At 55.6% G+C, this 19,201-nt stretch overlaps 4 protein-coding genes across 9 annotated transcripts; 2 read left to right on the forward strand and 2 right to left on the reverse strand.

Moving 5' to 3' along the window:
- Window positions 1-691: 691 nt before the first annotated feature.
- Window positions 692-3,479, forward strand: EGFL8 (EGF like domain multiple 8). The gene is made up of 9 exons (XM_010961453.3): window positions 692-767; window positions 1,247-1,375; window positions 1,585-1,707; window positions 1,815-1,927; window positions 2,029-2,124; window positions 2,231-2,401; window positions 2,491-2,570; window positions 2,653-2,806; window positions 3,108-3,479. The coding sequence occupies exons 2-9, from the start codon at window positions 1,275-1,277 to the stop codon at window positions 3,155-3,157; spliced, it is 888 nt and encodes a 295-aa protein (XP_010959755.1). The 5' UTR covers window positions 692-767; window positions 1,247-1,274; the 3' UTR covers window positions 3,158-3,479.
- On the reverse strand, window positions 3,405-12,577 carry AGPAT1 (1-acylglycerol-3-phosphate O-acyltransferase 1). 6 transcript variants are annotated; one of them, XM_010961457.3, is made up of 7 exons: window positions 12,333-12,577; window positions 6,448-6,656; window positions 6,096-6,229; window positions 5,597-5,772; window positions 5,378-5,473; window positions 5,180-5,252; window positions 3,405-4,649 (listed from the first exon to the last, which is right to left on the reverse strand). In XM_010961457.3, the coding sequence occupies exons 2-7, from the start codon at window positions 6,645-6,647 to the stop codon at window positions 4,465-4,467; spliced, it is 864 nt and encodes a 287-aa protein (XP_010959759.1). In that variant the 5' UTR covers window positions 6,648-6,656; window positions 12,333-12,577; the 3' UTR covers window positions 3,405-4,464. The 6 variants fall into 6 exon arrangements, with proteins under 6 accessions (XP_010959759.1, XP_010959760.1, XP_010959756.1 ...); XM_010961458.3 differs by lacking the exon at window positions 12,333-12,577 and adding an exon at window positions 11,993-12,119; XM_010961454.3 differs by lacking the exon at window positions 12,333-12,577 and adding an exon at window positions 11,199-11,304.
- A 630-nt stretch (window positions 12,578-13,207) lies between these two features.
- On the forward strand, window positions 13,208-15,638 carry RNF5 (ring finger protein 5). The gene is made up of 6 exons (XM_010961448.3): window positions 13,208-13,439; window positions 14,377-14,395; window positions 14,492-14,604; window positions 14,713-14,767; window positions 14,844-14,961; window positions 15,068-15,638. Exons 1-6 carry the CDS (start codon window positions 13,300-13,302, stop codon window positions 15,163-15,165), a joined length of 543 nt encoding a protein of 180 aa, XP_010959750.1. The 5' UTR covers window positions 13,208-13,299; the 3' UTR covers window positions 15,166-15,638.
- Window positions 15,639-15,861: 223 nt separating this feature from the next.
- On the reverse strand, window positions 15,862-19,035 carry AGER (advanced glycosylation end-product specific receptor). Its single transcript, XM_010961449.2, has 11 exons — window positions 18,899-19,035; window positions 18,613-18,719; window positions 18,299-18,491; window positions 18,049-18,113; window positions 17,695-17,782; window positions 17,418-17,600; window positions 17,149-17,279; window positions 16,812-16,953; window positions 16,509-16,535; window positions 16,261-16,387; window positions 15,862-16,138 (listed from the first exon to the last, which is right to left on the reverse strand). Exons 1-11 carry the CDS (start codon window positions 18,939-18,941, stop codon window positions 16,039-16,041), a joined length of 1,206 nt encoding a protein of 401 aa, XP_010959751.1. The 5' UTR covers window positions 18,942-19,035; the 3' UTR covers window positions 15,862-16,038.
- Between the last annotated feature and the right edge of the window lie 166 nt (window positions 19,036-19,201).

Genomic DNA, 19,201 nt, shown 5'->3' on the forward strand with positions numbered 1-19,201 from the left:
CCCAGCCTCATGGGTGGAATGTGCTGGCCACCCCCAGGCTAGACGAGGGGGCTGAGGGTCAGGGTGGGCATTTGTTGCGCCCCTTTTCGACCTTTGTAGGCCAGAGCTGGGTGAGGGGCTGGACAATGAGCCTCCTCTTCCTTGAAAGAAGGAATCTTGGTGGAGACAATAAGGCCCTGTCTGCCCTGGCATGGGGGTGGTGGCTGACTCAACTCTGCACCCTTCCCCAGGCACTAACAAATGTCATCAAGAAATAGGGGCAATTTTCCCCTTAGTTCCCTGGGCAGCCCCCCTCCCACCCTGCTTTGTGGTGTCTTGCCCTTCTTTCTTTCCTCAGCCTATCTCGCCTTTCTCCCATGACCGGACCCCACTTTGTTCTCTGCCAGCTCTGCCTATCCCTGCCCCTCCAGTACTTCCCCAGGCTGTGTTGGGTTGAAGGGTGGGGGGCAAGGGCCAAGGATACTGCTGGTGTTATAAAGCCAGTAGCTTCTGCTGATTTGGAGGGCTGGTCCAGAAATAAGGGGCCTCAGAGGGTTGAGAAGAGACTTCTAGTGGACCCTTTGCTCAGCTGTGGGTGAAGGTGGTGGGATTTGGACCCCACTGAACTCACTGCGCTCCAGCGATGGAGGAAGCTTGTGGGAGGGGGCAGGATTGGGAGGGCTCTGTCTGGCCCCGCCCCTCTCCTTTGCAGCCCGCCTGGCCCGCCACCAGTCTGAGTTGCTGCTGAGGCTGGTTGTCCTGAAGTCTCCCAAGAAAGGGAAAGACAGGTGGGGAGAGAATGTCAATGGGGAAAGAGTAGGGGGTCACTCAGAGTCTTAGAGTGAGTGTGAGTTGGGGGGTGTTGTCTGAGTAAGGGGAGTGGGTCCAGGGTGTGTGTGGTGGTGTGGGTGTGTGAGGGTAGCAGGAATGTGTTTAAGGCGGTGTGTCCAGGTGTATGAGTTTGTGTACAAGTTGTGAAGGGGTGACTGTTTGAGACTTTGAAAGTAGGAAGATTAGAAGAGGGCAGGTGCAAGACAGGGCCATGAAGGGAGGTGGAGGGTGCGTGTCGTGGTGTGAGCTTGTATGATGCTGCATGGACGATGATGTGCTAAAGGAAGGGGTGGTGGTAAATGTACATGCAGGTGTGCAAATGTATGTCCTGGCCCCCTTAAAGGGAACCTGCAGACTGACTGCTCTTGTAAGGGCCAGCACTGGAGAAGTTAACAGGAGAGGGAAAGGGCCTCCATTAACCTCTTCTTGCCTGCAGCTGGCAGAGCCTGGAGTCAAGGAGAATCATGGGGTCCAGGGCTGAGCTGTGCACTCTCTTAGGCGGACTCTCATTCCTCCTGCTCCTGATGTCAGGCGAGGGGGCCAAGGGTGGACCTCTCAAAGAGAGGTGACAACAGCGGGGGCAGGGCCAGGGGTGAGGGCTTCATGAAACCTGCTGGGGGTGGGGCTTCACAGGTGGCAAAAGAAAATTTAGAATGGGGGTGAGGCTGTCTCTTCTAGGGAGGGTGGGGTCTCAGGGGAGCCTTAAGGGAAGTGGAGCTCCAGGCCCCCCAGGGCCTGGCCCACTTAATGTCACCTTCCCCAACATGGGTGCAGTCAGGGGGTCTGCTCCAAGCAGACGCTGGTGGTCCCGCTCCGGTACAACGAGTCCTACAGCCAACCGGTGTATAAGCCCTACTTGACCCTGTGTTCTGGAAGGCGTGTCTGCAGCACCTATAGGTAAGGATGGGGAGCCTGGACTCTGGGGTCTCGCAAGAGGAATCCCAGGAACCAGGGACAGGACCCATATGCCAATGTCCAGGGCCGGGTCGGGTGCTGTGTTCCAGGACCACGTACCGCGTGGCCTGGCGAGAGGTGAGGAGGGAGGTACAGCAGACCCACGCCGTGTGCTGCCAAGGCTGGAAAAAGAGGCATCCCGGGGCGCTCACCTGCGATGAAGGTGAGGCTGGGTCTTTCCAGGTCTCGGGGAGAGGTGCGCCCCCTCGGGGCTGGGGAGCAGGGCCGTTGCCCGGTCTTGAACCCCACTTCCCGTGCCTGCAGCCATCTGCGCCAAGCCCTGCCAGAACCGAGGCGTCTGCATCCGCCCCGACCAGTGCGAGTGCGCCCCGGGCTGGGGAGGGAAGCACTGTCACGTGGGTGAGTTGGCCCGCCCCCCCTCGGGGGTGGTGCCAGGACCTCCCCACCCACCGCGGCGCCCATCCCCGCCCCACCCCCTCAACCTCCTCCTCTTTCCGGGAACTAGACGTGAATGAATGTAGGACTGGCGTCAATCTCTGCTCGCACCGGTGCCTCAATACGGCAGGCAGCTTCACCTGTGGCTGCCCCCAAGGCCTGGTGCTGGGCCCAGACGGGCGCACCTGCGCAGAAGGGGCTCCAGAGCCCCCAACCAGTGCCAGCATCCTCAGCGTGGCCGGTGAGCGGGCGGGAGCTTGGGACATGCGGAGTGCCTGGGGCTGGAGGCAGGGCCAGAGCCGTGGTCACGCTCGCTCTCCTACGTCCCAGTTCGGGAAGCTGGACAGGATGAGCGTGCCCTGAGGCTGGAGATTCACGAGCTGCGAGGGCGCCTGGAGCGGCTGGAGCAGGTGAACTGAGAACCCTGGGGCAAAGCCTGCAGAACCAGGCAGACCCCATCCCCAAGACCCTGAGGTGTCTCTTCCTTTGCAGTGGGCCGGTCAGGTTGGGGCCTGGGTCCGAGCAGTGCTGCCCATGCCACCGGAAGAGCTGCAGCCCGAACAGGTGGCAGAGTTGTGGGGCCGGGGTGACAGGATCGAGTCTCTCAGTGATCAGGTGCTGCTGCTGGAGGAGAGGCTAGGTGCCTGTGAGTCCCCATACCTCTCTGCTGGGACCCTCCATCTCCCAACAATTGCTCCTGGCTCTTCCAAACACCTTTCCCCAACTCAGTTTTCATTTTCCAAAACCTCTTCCCCTGCACTCACTTGCCCCATACTTTCCCCAGACTTCTGAACTTTACCACTCCTTCTTCTGGTACCCTGTCTCCAACTGGGTGGTTCCACTTATTGTTGGGTGAGCCTGTCAATGTCTTCAGTGCTCAGGGCCCACTCCAGGCACCCAAGAAATCCACAGCCAGTGTGTCTGCCTGTCTCCCTGTCATTAACCAGGCTCTTGTGAGGACAACAGCCTCGGCCCAGGCCTCAAGCGGCGGAGATAAGGAGCCTCTGCAGAGCCCCTGCCCCCCTAATTTATACAGAAACTGGACCCACTAATCCTCCAAGATTTGCGGCTGGGGAGCTGCAGATAAGGTCATCTGCCACTAAGGAGCAACGAACAATGGAAACTTTGGAAAGCGGAAGAGAGAAGGCAGGCAGGTTGTCTTGGCCTGCCGAGTCTTCCGGCTGGGGCAGATGCCTGGGTGAGAACTGCTTTTTTAACTCTTTAACAAACACAGCCAGAAAGTGCCCATTTCGCTCTCAATCTTTATTCTTGGTTTCTTGCTGTTACCCAGATAATTAATAAAAATCAATCACGCAAAACTGGGTCCCAGCCTCTCCTTTTGCTCCCAGCCCACCTCCCCAGTTGCGGGCACAGGTCTGGGGTGGGGGGGCTGAAAGTGGCTAATGCCACAGGGAGGAAATGAAAACTGGCTCAGAGAGGGGAAGCCCCAAAAGAAAGAGAAATAAATTAAAAGCCTTCCCATCCCCTCCAGCCAGGGTTCAGTTCCTTTCTCCAACACCCCAGGGAGACACGAAAGCAGCATTGACATCTGTCTCCTCCCGTGTCTGGTTAGAATGGTACAGAGGGGCTGCAGGGGGCTGGGTGGGGCCAGGACCACTGAAGAATGTACCAAGAGGATGAGGGGAAGCAGAAATGTGGAGAGCAAACTGGCCTCCAAGAGTGTGCTCAACCCTGGACACCTGGACACGGGCAGGGATGAGACCTCTGAGTGAGAAAAGTCCAGCCTCCACAGACAGGAGGCTCCATAGGAGGGAGGGTGAAGGTGCTGAGGAATGTTCCCAGTACAAGCCTGAGAGGAATGTTCCAGGCATCGGCTTCCAGCCAGTGTGAGGAGTCCTCACAAATGGATGAGTCCACTGAATCCATGGACTTCTGGACTTGGGGGTGAGGAATTGTTCCACAGAACAGATGAGTCCACTGGCCAATGTGGGGTGGAGAGGGAGAGAGGACCACAAAGGACGAGGGTCCACTGGGGACAGGATGGAGTGTTCCTACCCTGGTGTAGACTGAGCCACTGGAGATGAGGGGGAGGCAACTGTCCCACACACAAGATGGCACAGAAGGTGGGGGTCAGAGGGGAGATTGCACCTAGGCAAGAGAGTCCGTGGTGGGGCTGGGAAGGGGGCAGGGGGCGGTGCTATAACCACGTTCACTTCAAAAGTTGAAGACTCCAAAGAGGAGAACAAGTGGGGAGGAGGGGAAATGAGGAACAGGGCTTGGCCTGGTTTCAGGCCCACTGGGCTGGTAGGTGTGGAGAAGGTGGGGGGTAGCCGGGAGGGGAGCTCAGAGCCGGGCCTCGCCCACCCCTCCAGGCTTCTTCAGATAGTCACCACCACCCCTGCCATCGGTGGAGATTTCCCGGAAAACGGTGAGCATGGAGTGCCGGACTCTGTCAGCCAGCGCCGGGACGTCGTCTGGTGTCAGCCCTTCTGTGGGCACTGGGGGCAGCACCCGGACCTGACATTGCCCTGGATCGGGGTAGGGGGCGGTGAGCACCATTGCGGCCTATCTACTGGGACTTTGATCACAGGCGGAGCCTGGTTTCTGAGCGCTCCTGCTACTTACTCTCCTCCTTAACCTTTCAGTTCTCTTCCCCTTGCCCTGGACAGCTGCCCTCTGCTCACCAGCTGCCACCTGTTCTCCGAGGTCCTCCTGTACAAAGTCTTCCTCAAACCCCAGTCCAGACACCTCAGTGCCCTGCCAGCCCCTGCTGTCTAGGTTTAGCGTTTACTGCTGAATATTACAGCTTGGCACATGTAGGCTTTATCCTTCCCGCTAGACAGTAGTGGCCCCTCTTGGAGGGACCAAGCGTTACCCACCTAGCAGGATGCAGTGGGTGCTTCATAAATACTTACTGGCTGATGTCACACTAGATGAGCCTGTGGACATCTCACAGTTCTGACACTGCCTGAACCTCCTGCCTCCCAGGGACGTCCCTCTAGCCTCTCCCAGGCCTTCCTGGCCAGCCCCCAATCCCGGATCTGCTCAGAGCCCTCACCCGAAGTGAAGCGGCGCTCCTTCTTGCAGTAGAAGTCTTGATAGGAGGACATGACTATGGGGACGATGGGAACCTGAGGAAGGCGAAAAGCGATCAGCCCACAGCTCCCTTCCGAGGCCCCCACAACAAACCTCTGCCAAGAGAGGAAGGGATGGTGGGGGCTGGGGGCGCAGCAGTAGAAGGGGAAGTAGTAATCACCTGGGCCTGCACTGCAAGGTGGAAGGCGCCACGTTTGAAGGGCAGCATGGAGCCGTTGTGGTTTCTTGTGCCCTCAGGAAAAACCCAGACTCGTACCTGGAAGGGGTCAGAAAATGGCTGTGATGCTGTAATGGGACTTCTGAGGTCTGCTGGCCCTGCACATCAGTTTATTTACAACTGTTCTACTCCTTAACCCTCCAGTTCCCCAGGGTGACTCACGTCCTGTGTGAGCAGGGTCTGGGCGACCTCAGACATGACACTGATGGCATCCCCAGTGCGCTTTCGGTCAATGAAGATGACTCCTGCCAGCCAGCAGGCCAGCCCGGCAGAGCCAGCCCACAGTAGCTCACGCTTGGCAATGGGCACACAGCGCCCTGGCAGTACCTCCATCATCCCTAGGGCAGAGGTGGGGATGAGGTAAGGACCAGAGTGTCACAGGAAGCAGCCTACCTCACCCAGGTCATCACCCACACTACCAGGGACTGGAGATAAAGGAAGAGGCAGACTGAGGGGAGGGGGCAGGGAAGCCCCAAAAAGGAAGAAAGGGCAACTAAAGGTCTATTATCCTGCTTATGAGGGCAGCTCTACTCCAGGGAAAGAGGCCTGGGGAGGGAGCAAGGGTGCAACATCCCAGGTGAGGGAGGCTTGAGGACCTCTGGGGGATGAGATCCCGGGGAAGGTTCCAGGAGGACAGGCATGGCTAGGGGAGGCTGCTCACCAAGCAGGTCCAGGGAGCTCTGGTGGTTGGAGACGACAACGTAGGGCTGGGAGGGAGGGAAGTGGTGAGCCCCTCGCACCTCCACTCGGATCCCATACAGGTACTTGATGTGGAGCATCATCAGACGCAAGATCCTGCGGGGTCAGGGAAGAGGGTTCCAGCGGAATCCGCTGACATCCACCTGCATGCCTCACCTCCCCTCAGCCCCTACCCACACCGCCTTTCTGGGCATCTTTGCATCTTCTCCTCCTTGTCCCTGGGCTCTCTCAGTGTCTCCACATCCGATACCTTCCCCATCCACACTCACTCACGACACTTAGGCTCCCTCATCACCCAACACTCCGACCCTCACTTCATGTTCTCCACGTTGCGCCCTCGCACGGCGCACACGGGGATGGCAAGCACAGCCAGGAAGAGGATCCAGCCATTGTAGAAGGCCATCTTGAAGAAGTACTTGGCACTGGGGCTGCAGAACCATAGAATGGGCAGCAGGAAGAGCAGCAGCAGGAAGAGCAGCAGCAGCAGAGTCCATGCCCCTGGCCACAGCTCCATGCTGGTCACCTGCAGGGGATGGGGCAAAGGACAGTGGGCCTGGCTCCTGGGAGGGGGATGGGGCAGGCAAGGTGCAGAAGGCAGGGTCTGGTAGGGCTCTGGGGACAAGGGCCAGAGACACAGAATAGGGCCAGAACTCTCATCAAAACCTGTCTAGGAAGCCTCTCTAGGCTGGGGGCAGAGGGGATGGGAGCTCAGGCCTGCTCTCCTACCCCTCGCCCTGAAGGCTGCAGATACATTCAGACAAGAGACACAAGACACGGACATCCACAGACACGCAATAATAAAAGGACATTAATAACAACAGCTAACAGTTGTAGCTGGTAAGGATCTTATAATGGTCTAGCCCGCCACTGTCCAATATGGTAGCCACCAGCCACATATGGCTACTGAGCACTTGAAATGTGGTCTGGTCTGAACTGAGATGCCAGAAGTGTAAAATACACATTGGATTCAAAAGACTTTGAATGAAAAACAGAAGGTAAAATATCCCATTAATCATCTTTTATATTGGTAACTCTGAAATTTTAAACTTTCGGACATACTTGGTTCAACATACTAAAGTAAATTTCACCCTGTGACTTTTTACCTTTTTTATGTAGCTACCAGAAAATTTAAAATTACATATGTGGCTTGCATTATACTTCTGTTGGACAGGGTTGGTCTATATATTAAGTTAAGCTTTTCAATATGAACCACACAATTTACATTTAAAACTAAATAGGCCCAGAGTGGTTAAAAAACTTACTTGAGGTGATATGATTCCTAAGAGGCACTTCCTAGCTTAAACCTAAGTGGCTGTGCTTCTAACCACTCGGCTACACTGCTGCCTGTCTACACACACACACGTGTACACACAGCAGGGACAGGGAAACTGACAAAACACTCACAGACATTCTCAAGGGCCGACTGGCAAGAATAAAGTCTCCGTCACAAACGCAGACACACACAGGCACATAGGCTGACCTGTCCACACACACACACAAATTTATTATCACACCCATGGCAGATAAAGGATTATAAACGCATACCCAGAAGAACCCCTCTCCACCTAAGCAGGCTCCCTTGTCCCCTTATCTGGACACGACATACCAGGGGTGGCTCTGTCCATTAATCCTGCCTCCACAGACAGGCAAACAAATCCCACCAGTCCCTTCCCTCCCTTCCAGTGACGCTGGAGCACTGTGGTCAGGCAGGTAGCTTGTAGGTGAAAAAAAGAGGGCAAAGAGTAAAAGGGACATCACACCACCTGCCGGGGAGAGGAAAGGGCTCAGGAGGAAGAGGAGCACGCACACAGAACCTACTTTCTAGACTTTTCCTCCTTCCTCCACTCTGTCCCACTGTTGGGGGCAGGGCCACAATTCACAAAAAACAGTGTTTAGGCAAATAACTGTCACTCACATCAAGGCCAGAGGCACTCCCTTCCAATGACAGAAGGGCTGTGCTCTAAGGTAAGCCCACTGCCAAACAAGGGTAAAGGTAACAGGCAACAGAGGAAACAGGACTCTGCCAGCACTAGGGCAGCAGCGCTGCTCGATCCTACACCCCCCGCCCCCCAGTTTGGATGAGCACTGCTCCCCTGGATTATCTGCAACTCCTAACCCCTCCCCTTTAATCTGTCTTCCACCACGGCAACCACCGATGTTTCTGTTAACAGACCTCGGAGCATATTTTGATCTTGCCTAAAGGCCCTTCTCGACAAGCTTACTTCTGCTTACGTCTTTGGCCACACCGCCAAAAAAGCCTCTTTTGCTCCAGTCAAACTGATTTACTTCAGCTCCTCAGACACACCGTGATCTTTCATGCTTCTGTGCTGTGAACACGCTGTTCCCTCTGGCTGGAATGTCCTTCCGCCTCTTCACTTGTCTCACACACTTCAGTGGCACTTTTTGGAAGTCTTCCTGAACCCCTCCAAGCCTGTGTTTTCATTACACTTTTATCTTAATCACTGGTTTTCAAAGTGTGGAAATGTAGATTCTTAGACCTCACCTCTGATCTGCTGAATCTTGGACATTGGGCCCATCAATCTGTATATTATTTTAAGAAGCCCTTCAGATGAGTCTGATGTGCACACAGGTTTGAGAACCACCCATCCTGACACAAGGCAGGGTGTAACTGCTCAGGGCATTTTTATTTTCCTCCCCAACCTATAAGCAGCTTGAGGACAGGAACTGTCTTATGCCCAGGGCAGAAGGAAGCAGAGAAGACACTCACTAAACATCTGCTGAACAGATTCTACTTCTGTATACATACCCACACAGCCATAACTAAGGACAGAGACAATGGTTCTAAACAATGAATCAGCTACCCTCCTGAGGACTATCAACTATGAAAAGGCACCAAGAAAGTAATGAACACACCAGACCAAACAGTAACCTACTCTGAATCTACACATAAGATACGGGGTCACGGTGAAGGCAGAGGGACAACAATCAACACGGCACTTACCATCTCACACACAGTAGAAGCATACAGAATGGGGATTAACATGCCACAGGGGAAAGATGCTGCTGTCATCCAACAGATGCCAACAGTGCAAAGAGTGAGGGACAGACAATGGGCACGGCAGGGCTGACCCTGCGGTGTGCACTGAGTTTCCCGGACAGACGGTTCACAGCCACTGGAGGCAATGTGGGTGAAGAGACAAGAGCCTGCGAGGTCAGCAACGTAAGGCACATGGGGGTGGTTCTTTAGGGACATGGAGACCCAGTTACCTTCTTCTCTAATATTCGACATCAAGTGACCCTCTCCAGAGCAGGACTGTCTGAGGACTTATAAGCCCAGTGGAAGGCAAATGAGGTACTGAGCATACCGCTCATAAAATATATTGTCAATAAAATCATGAAATAAATAGTACGTGTAACCAGAAGCAAGAAGCTATGGACATGTCACGTCAGCACATCATGTGAAGGGACACACATATGTGCACTGTGAACCGAGACTGGGAAAACAAACGTGGTAAACAGGCCAGTCTGATCACAACACGAGTGTGCGCTGGTCAGCTAAGCCACGAGATCCCACACAGAGACGACTGCCTGTGGCAGGGCTGTGGACATAACCTGTGAGCCCGAACAAACTAAAGTATAACCTTTACAGGTTAAAGTAAACATGCAAAACCATAAAATGTGTAAGAAACATGAAACCACATAATAGACGCAACAGATGAAAAAACACACACACGTGAACGTGTTAAGACTGGACAGGAGACATGGGCATCAGATATGAGAACAGGAGATTCTGATGGAAAAGAACACATCATTTCTTCACAGCCCATGGAGAGCATAGGACAACCTAGCTGCACCCAAGCCATTAAACATGTCAAAGGCACACGGACTCCATGTAGAAAACATGGCCCCCTATGAGGCACTGCATGTCAGTAAGGGTCTACAACAGTATATAAGGCCACAAGAAACAAGAGGTCCCGTGCCTAGAGAGAAACAGAGGTGTCTGAGGGCATTCGTAGGAAGCCAATTCTGCTGGGGGAAGGAGGGCAATACACTGCCTTCTGCCTGCCACAAGCCCCCCAAGATCATGTGGGGCCAAAGGGCAAGAAAAGGAATTGGGAAAGTGTCGGGAATTCCCTCTCCAAGATTCCCCGTCCACACCCCCATCCCAAATTAACAGGGTCTCCATCTCTCCTTCCTCTTGTGTCTCTTCCATCCTTCCTCCCTCTCAGGCCCCCTCTCCTTTCCCCAGCAACCCTCTCCCCAGTCGGCCCTTATCCTTTTCTCACCAATCCTCTCTCCGGTCCGCCCTCCCAGACCCAGTTTTTCCCCCATCCCCTCCTCCACGTCCCTTTTAACACCCTCCTCCCTCCTCCGCCCATCCCTTTCCTGCCCCCACCTCAGTGGGGTGGGGGGCCTGGGGGGCTGGCCCCCTCCCCAGCCGGGCTGCGGCAGCGGTGGTGGCGGGTGGCTGTGTCTCTGCCTCAGTCGGGGTGTCGGTGCCAAGGGGGCGACAGGATTTGGGGGTGTCCTAGCCCCGGCCGATGGAGGGGAGGTGAGAGTGGGAGGCTGGGCCCATAGCGGTAGGAATGGTGGGGGGTTGTCCCCCCAGCTCCCTCCCTCCCTTCCTGCTGTCTCTCTGAGGGCTGGGGCTGCTGCTGCCGCTATCCCCCGCCACCCCTCCCCACGCCCGCTAGTTTCCGGGGCTGGCCAGGAAGTAGGGGGCGGTGATGGGCGCTGTGTTTTGCCAATCGCCTCCCGGGGACCCAGGCATCTCCTCCCCACATCTTTCAGTAGTCTCTTGCTAGCTCCTCCCCACGGGAGCTCGCCCTGGCTCTGCCTCCCTCGCTCTGGCCTTCTCTGCCTCCAGCTGTATCTTTTTTTCCACAGTTTCCCTTCAGCACACATGCCTTGGATGCCCCGTGGTGCTGTATTCCTTCCGTGACCCGGTCCTTCTCATTCTCCATCAGCTCTCCTCTTAGTGTCAATTGGTTTCTTCGTTTCTCCTTAACGCCCACATCTGCTACTTATTCCCTCCAATTCCAACCCTTCTCCAACTCCTTCCTCCTGTTCCCTGTTCAAGTCCAAATATTTATCAAGCACCTACTATATGCCAAGCACTGAGTTCTTCACCTCTCTCTTTCTCTCCAGGGCTCCATCTCACCGCAACTTGCCCTCCGGCCCTCTTGCCTGGTCTCTCTGCCCTTTGTCCCCCCACTATCTCCCAGCAGTCCAGCTCCCTCCTCCACCCACTCCCTTCCTGGTCTTTGGAGAGAAGGGATACTCTCAGGCCCTCTCCCTGCTCCTGTCCTCCCCCCATTCCTTAACTTAGTACTTCTTCTTTTCTAGTTCCTTTCCTTCGTATCAGTCTCCTTACTCACCGAAGCTGAGACAACTGAGCTGTTTTGCGATTGGCAAAACAGAGCCCATCACCGCCCCCTCTCCGCAAAGCAGAAAAGTACTCTTTTCTTCCAATGGAAATTGGGCATTAGGGTTGCTTTCTTGAAAAATTAAGTGGGGAAGAATGCTGATTCTTCTGGGATGAGCATGCCTCCTTAATTTTGTCATCATGTACCTAGCTCTCTCTCCAGCCCTCTTCCCCATACTCCCATCATCCCTTTACCAAGATTACTCCATCACTTCTCCCTTCTTGGTCTCCACCTCTCCCTCTCAATAACTGCCCCTAGACCTCTACATGCCTCCTGAACCTTTACCTCCCCTGCCTTAGACAACTCCCAACTTTTTACCTTTCCTCACTTGAGTCACTTGGACCTTTTATAAGGATGTTGAATAGGCCTCAGCTTGTGTCTGGCCTCCACGTCCTCAGACACCTTTGCCCTGAGAGTTTACACGCCCTGAGCAACAGGATGTAAAGAACACTAATAATGAGAGGGCTGTTACCTAGTCCTGCTCCTTGGGCCACAGTGAGGGCCACAGACTGTAGAAAAGGCCCAAACTCGTAGGAAAGGCCCAGACTCTAGCAGCTAGCCCAACTCCCAGGGGTCCAGCCCGGGAGGAAGACCCCCGGACACAGTACGAGAAGGAAGGGGCGGGCCTAACCCCATTCCGCCGCGGGTCGCCTAAAAGGGGGAGGGCCTTGCCTCTTCTGCACCCTCACAAGGGGGCGGAGCTAGACCTTTTCTGCTCTTAAGATTTAAAACGGAGTCGAGGTCAACTCTGTTCTACTGTGTCACATTAGAAAGGGGGTGGGCATTTAGTTCAGTTCTACTCTGTAAATCACCTAGAGATGGGCGGACTGAGTCGTCCAGATGAGGGAGATGGGTTAACACCAGCGCTGCAAATCGAGGTTGGCACCATCCAAACGTCGGGCTAATCCCAGTTCTGCTCCCTTCTTCACTAAGAGGGAAGGGCAGACCCAAGCTCTGTTCTCTACGTCACCGAAGGAGGCCGGAGCCATTTTGAACCCTGCGACCCCAGTATTTGTCCTCTTTTCCAGCTCTTCGCCGTCTTTTCCGATCTCGGCCAATCAAGGGCGAAAGAAACGGCCCAATCAGCCGAGAGTCCACAGCCGGAGGACCCGGATGAGGCCGAGCCGAGGCCTTTGAACCCAAACCCCGCCAATTGTAGAGCAGTCACCATGGCGACAAGAGAGAGGTGAAGGGGTGGGACCCGAGGAGGCTCAACCCTTACAGGATTGGCCCACCCCTTCCCGCCGCCTGCTGCGCACGCGCATTTTACCTAGCCACCATTTTCCGTCGAGTTCTAGCCAACCAATTGCTTTGGAGTCATACGCTCCAAAGTCCAATAGGAATGCGGACGTTCTCTGAAAGAGGAAGTAGAGGCAAAAAAGGGGTTTTGGTGGGCGAGGTCTATGTGGTCTTGAGCCAATTGCCTCTGGCCTTTGGTTATGACGGGCAGCTACTCGGACGAATAAAGCCTTCCCTGGCAGTGCGACAGGACGTATGGAGTTGTTACCAATCCCTTGGCACTGCATACTGACTTCGACTGTACCAGCCAATAGTCAGTGTGCAAGGGCCGGACCGCGCAAACCTCTTTCCACCCCCACCCTTTGGACCAATCCTTTCTTTAGGCCCTGTGTGATTGGCAGGCACTCAGGCCAATAGTGATTAGAAAACCTTGAAGCCTGCCCAAAGATCGTGGGCAGGAGGCGGTTTCTCGTTTGCTGGGGCGTTTGTATGTTTGTTTCGGGGGATTGAGGGGTACGAGGGGGCGAAGCAGAACTGGTCATGGCAGCGGCGGAGGAGGAGGACGGGGGCCCCGAAGGGCCAAACCGCGAGCGGGGCGGGGCGGGCGCGACCTTCGAATGTAATATATGCCTGGAGACTGCTCGGGAAGCTGTGGTCAGTGTGTGTGGCCACCTGTACTGGTGAGACTCTGGGACGGGCGCGAAAAGGAGTGGGGTTCACCTCCATACCCGGGAGGCTGGGGGCGCGGGGACCATACAGTCATATGGATACTCGGAGGGCACAGTCTCATAGGTGAGGCCTGAGGAGGGGGTCTTACGTCTTTTTGGGCATGTGTGGGCGAGAGGGTCACGTCTGTACAGAGAAGACCTGGGAGAGGGGAGTGATAGGAATTAGGAGCTGAGGCGTATGGTGTGTTAAGAAGTGTGGCGCCGCGCCGGGGATGGGCACCAGACATCTGTGCAGGTGAGACCCTAGCCACCTTACCCTTGGGAAGGATCTTAGCTGTACAGGTGGATACGGACTAGACTCAAAGGTCAGGAGAGGCACGCATCAACTGAGTTGGGGGAGATCTAGAGAATCTAGGGAATGTGAGGTTACATTCAGGTGAGAGATGGGAAGAGGTGGTATGGCAAACTGGGGACAAGGGCACTGTGGAGGGGCAGCCCCCAGGGGTTAAGGAATTGTGGAAATAGGGATTTTATTGGGCATAGGAGAGAGGAAAAGGAGTAGTGGGGTAAGTGCTAGTAAAAGAGGGTTTGGTTTGGGAGTGATGAGGGCAAGGATGGGGACTGGGGCTGAAAGAGTAGATCTGGAAAAGTGTGCTTGAAGAGTGGAAATTAAGTCCAAAGACAGAGAAGGGAGGGGGAGAATTTGTGTGTGTGTGTGTGTGTGTGTCTTGGGGGAGAGGAAACGGTTGAGCATGTTGAGGATGGATGTACCTCTGAGGGGAAGTCAGAGAAGCAGGAAGGCTGAGTTGGCTGGCCTGGTAGAGGTTGTGGAAAATATGAAAAGAAACAGCAGGTAATACCTGGGAAGAGGGGGCGAGATGGGACTGAGGTTGGGTCTGTGTCTCTCTTTTGTGTAGCTGGTTTGACCTTTCTTTTTTCCCCCTTCCAGCTGGCCCTGTCTTCATCAGGTGCGTACTCAGAGGATATGAAGAGGGAATTGGGGAGGTCTGAGAAGCTGGAAGACCCTTCTGTGTACTGGAAACCACTACATTTTTTCCCCCCAGTGGCTGGAGACACGGCCAGAGCGGCAAGAGTGCCCAGTGTGTAAAGCTGGGATCAGCAGAGAAAAGGTTGTCCCCCTTTATGGGCGAGGGAGCCAGAAGCCCCAGGATCCCAGGTGAGAGAGGGGAAGTGGTGCCGAGGGAAGGTGGAAGCTTCTATCCTGGGAGTGGGTGTGGAAGAGGAGGGAATATTTCCTGTTGATAGTCCCTCTCCTCTTCCTCAGATTGAAAACCCCACCTCGCCCCCAGGGCCAGCGACCAGCTCCGGAGAGCAGAGGGGTGAGTCTTGTCTGATTGTGTTCCTTCCTGGCCAAAGACTTGTCCATCTCCCTACTGACTTTCTCTACCTCTCTAGGGATTCCAGCCATTTGGTGACACTGGGGGCTTTCACTTCTCATTTGGTGTTGGTGCTTTTCCCTTTGGCTTTTTCACCACCATCTTCAACACCCATGAGCCATTCCGTCGGGGTACAGGTAAGAGACTTCCCTCAGCTATTACCAGCAAGCCCTCTGAATCCCCCCAGCCCCCGTCCGGGCCTACAAGTGGATGCTCTTTCCACAGCTTTCCTCTCTCCCACAGGTGTGGATCTGAGACAGGGTCACCCGGCCTCCAGCTGGCAGGACTCCCTCTTCCTGTTTCTCGCCATCTTCTTCTTTTTCTGGCTGCTCAGTATTTGAGCTGTGTCTCCTTCCTGCCCACCTCCAGCCAGAGGAGAATCAGTATTGGGGGTCTCTGCTGACCCTTCCTTAACCACGGACCCTCCCCTCAACTACTCCCTTTCTCTTGGCTAAGGCCAACCCCGGCCACTTTCTGGGAGGGTGTGGGGAGGAGGAGTGACATCTGTGCATAGGATGGGAAAACCTTTGCTCTGAACTGCTCCGTCAGTAGCATCAGAACTCCCAGCTCTGAGAGAGGAGGACGGACGGAAGAGACTATCTGTCTCTCCTCTCCCGATCCTCCACTCTCCCCAGCATTTCTTGATTTGATGTTGACAGGTGGGCAAGGCTCCCTCTTTCTCTTCCCCACAGCCTCCTTGTTGATTTAATTTAATTTTTCTCTCCCCAGTGTCTAACGTGGGTTCTGACTCTTAAGTGCTTCCTTCCCCTCACTACCTCCTTTACTACAAATTCAATAAACAAGGTGAGATCTAGTCATGGGAACTCTGCCCACCTTGGCCCGTCCCTCCTTCCTTCCATGACAGGAACATCTTCTCCCCAACTTGCGTAGATGTTGGTGTGGTGTGGGGAAGCATGCGCTTGAGCCCCTCTCCTTCAGGGCTCTCAAGCGTGCAGGGGGTGAGGGTGTCTCACACACACACACACACACACACACACACACACACACACACACACACACACACACACACACACGAGTGAATGGGGCAAGACGTGTCAGGTGTTTACTCATCGCAGTTTGTGGGAGGCTCTGGTTGTGGAAGAAAGTCTGGGGAGGTGGGGTAGAGATTATACAGCGGGGAACTGGTCTGGGGCCAGAACACAGGGTGGGAGAAGGAAAAGGGAGCTGATGGTTGGGGTCAGGCTTCGGGCCCCTCAAGGCCCTCCGGCACTGCTCTCCGCTGCCTCGGGCTCCTCCTGCTGATTCAGTTCTGCACGCTCCTCCTCTTCCTCCTCCTGGTTTTCTGGGGCCTTCCTGGGGAGGAGGATTGGGTGGAGTCCCGCACATGGTTTCTGGCGCTCCATCATTCCTCCCCCCACATCCCTCCTTGCTGCCTGGAAGCCCTCCGTCTGAGGTGTCTGGCTTTTCCCACTCACCTCTCCTCTCCTCTGCGTTGCCGCCTGTGCCACACAATGACCCCAATGAGCAGGGCAGCTGTCCCCAGGCCTCCCAGGATCCCCAGGGCCAGGGCTAGAGTTCCCAGCCCTGGCTCTGCCACAGAGCCTGTAGCAAGATGGGGAGAATTGAGGGCACAGCCCCCTACTCACAACTCCTTTCTCCTCGACCATCCCCTCAGTGACACTAAGGTCTGTCTGCTTCTCTCTGACTTTATCCAGCACCTCACCTGCAGTTGGTCCCTCTTCGCCTGTTTCTAGAAAACAAAGTCAGAAGAAAAGTCTTCAGTTTGAGAGTGGGCTATTCAGTGGGAGCCCCAGTGGGGTCTTTTCCTTTCTTAGGTCAGTTCAGAGGAGAGGGGACAGGCCGGGCCGTTCTCTGGTTACAGTTTGGGTCAGGCAGAGGAGGCCTGGGTGTGGCTGCACTGAGGGAAGTGTGGGGTGGCCCCTGGGGACTGTACCAGAATGGAGAAGGGAACTGGAGCCTGCACTGTCCCTCAGGGTCCCTGGGATTTGGAGAGAGGTCTTCTCACCAGTAATGCTGATGCTGACAGCACGGCTCTCCTGGGGCCGGTGGCTGGGATGGGTGGCCACGCAGCTGTAGGTTCCCTGGTCCTCAGGCCCGACCTCAGGGAGGAGCAGCACAGGGCTGGTGGGGAGGGGCAGGGGCATACCCTGGCGGGGAAAGGGGGACAGGGAACAATCAAAACCCCTGTCCACACACCCCATACTCCTGCCGCTGCCTCCACATCCTCAGACACCCTCGTCTTCCCCAGCTCCCCACCTGCCTCTCTCTCCATGAGCCCTCTGCCCTCCTCCTTGCCAATTATGTATCCCTCTACCTCCCAGTCCCCTCTCCTGGTCACTCACATCCTTGATCCAGTGGATTTGAGGCGGGGGCTGGGCAGGGGCTTCACAGGTCAGGGTCACGGTACCACCGGGAGCTACTGCTCCACCTTCTGGCTCTACCACCAGCTGGACCTCCTCCAGTGGTACAGGCTCTGGGGGTTGAGAGTCACACCTGTGTGTGGTCACAGCGACCATCCAACCATCCGTTGGCTAAACCCTCCCTTCCCTGAGGGTCATACTTCTGACATGTGCTCACCCAGGCTTGGGGCCCTCCCCACCTCTGCTCTCACCCAAGACGCTGAGCTGGATGGGGGCCGTGTGCAGGGCTCGGCGCCGTGGAAGGCCAGGGCTGAAGCTGCAGGAGAAGGAGGGGTGGGGAGCTCCTCCCTGGGCTGGGGTCACCATCAGCTCCGAATGGAGTGTGAAAAGCCCCGTCTCAGGGTGTCTCCTGGTCTCTTCCTTCACAGACACTCCTACAGTGGGTGGAGAACAAGGCAAGACATTCCAGGGGGGCATGGGGGAGGGGTCAAAAAGAAGGCAGCCAGGAGGGGGGAACTTGGGGCTCACCTTTGCCATCAGGTGTCAGGGTTTTCCCATCCAAGTGCCAGCTAAGAGTCCCTGCAGGGTAGCCCCCCTCGGACACACATGTCCCCACCTGGGGAAAAAGACCTCATCATCTTTGAAAATAAGAGAATCACAGGGGAAAGGTATAGCTCAGTGGTAAAGTGTGCACTTAGCACACACGGGGTCCTGGGTTCAATCCCCAGTGCCTCCATTAAAGCGGAAATAACAAACTGAATTACCTCCCCCACCCCCAAGGGAAAATAAAAAGGAAAATAAAAAATCCATACACATACACACAGCTACACCCCCCTCCCATCCTCAGGACCCCTTCCTATGCCTCCCCTTTTCTTCCACTACCTTACTGGGAACACCAGCCATGAGTTCGGAGGCAGGATCAACAATTTCTGGCTTCCCAGGAATCTCTGAAGGAGGGAAAATTCCAATCAGAGGTTGTTTGCAGCTTTGAAGAGTCGCACACCCCGGGTGCGGGAATAGGGGGTGCAGCTGAATCAGGGTCTCACGTGCCAGGGCCAAGGAGTCAAGGGCTGGGGTAGAAGGCTTTTCCTTAGATGAGAGGTGGGCCTTGAGGAAGGCCCTGGAACCTTACGGTAGACTCGGACTCGGTAGTTGGACTTGGTCTCCTTTCCATGCCGGCTCGTTGCCCGGCACCGGAAGGTCCCCTCATCCTGGATCCCAACAGCTGGCAGGAGGAGGGAGCCGTTGGGGAGGACACGGGCCACGCTATCCCAGGGCCCTCCCTGGGGAGATAAGACCTTCCAAGCTTCTGTCCGGCCTGTGTTCTGGGAAGCAGAACAAGCCCTTCAGGAAAGGACTCACAAGGCAGACAGGTGGGGAGGAGGGGATGTGAATCGTCACCCATCTCCCTGGAAATGGGGAGACTGCGACAGGAGCCCCACTTACCAGTTTCCATTCCAGCTGCTGCGGTGGTTTCTTGGGGGCCCCCTTACAGTTCAGCACCAGTGGCTTCCCAATCCGGGCTGTGATGTTTCGATCCCCTACTACTGCCCCTGGGAGACAGCACCACGATAGAGGGGCAGAAAGGGAGATGGGAGCTAGTAAGACTAGAACAGGGTGCACGAGGGAGACTGGAAAGCAGTACCCAGGTTCCCAGAAAGTTGTGGGGAGGTCTGGGGAGAGGGGCAGAGTGCTTTCTGCCTGGAGAATCAGTGTGTGGGGAGTGGCTCACCCCACAGACCGAGGACCAGCACCCAGGCTCCAGCTGCTACCATCCTGCTTCTGTCCCAGGTTCTTGGCTCTGTCTGCCCCTCGCTGCTGTGGCCACCACCCTAGGTGGGGCTTGTACCCTCTCCCCAGCCCCCATCTCTCCAGTCCTGTCCCGTCACAGGGAATGCTAGGAATTTGTGCCTCTTGGACAAGAGTCCTTCAGGTACTAGGAGAAACAATTGTCACCCCACCCCTGGGCACTGCCAGCCTCTGGGCACAACCACATCCACGGGGGTGGGGAGTACATCTCTTTGGGTAATCCCCC

This window comes from Camelus bactrianus, chromosome 20 (genome assembly GCF_048773025.1).
Source record: "Camelus bactrianus isolate YW-2024 breed Bactrian camel chromosome 20, ASM4877302v1, whole genome shotgun sequence".
NCBI lineage: Eukaryota > Metazoa > Chordata > Mammalia > Artiodactyla > Camelidae > Camelus > Camelus bactrianus.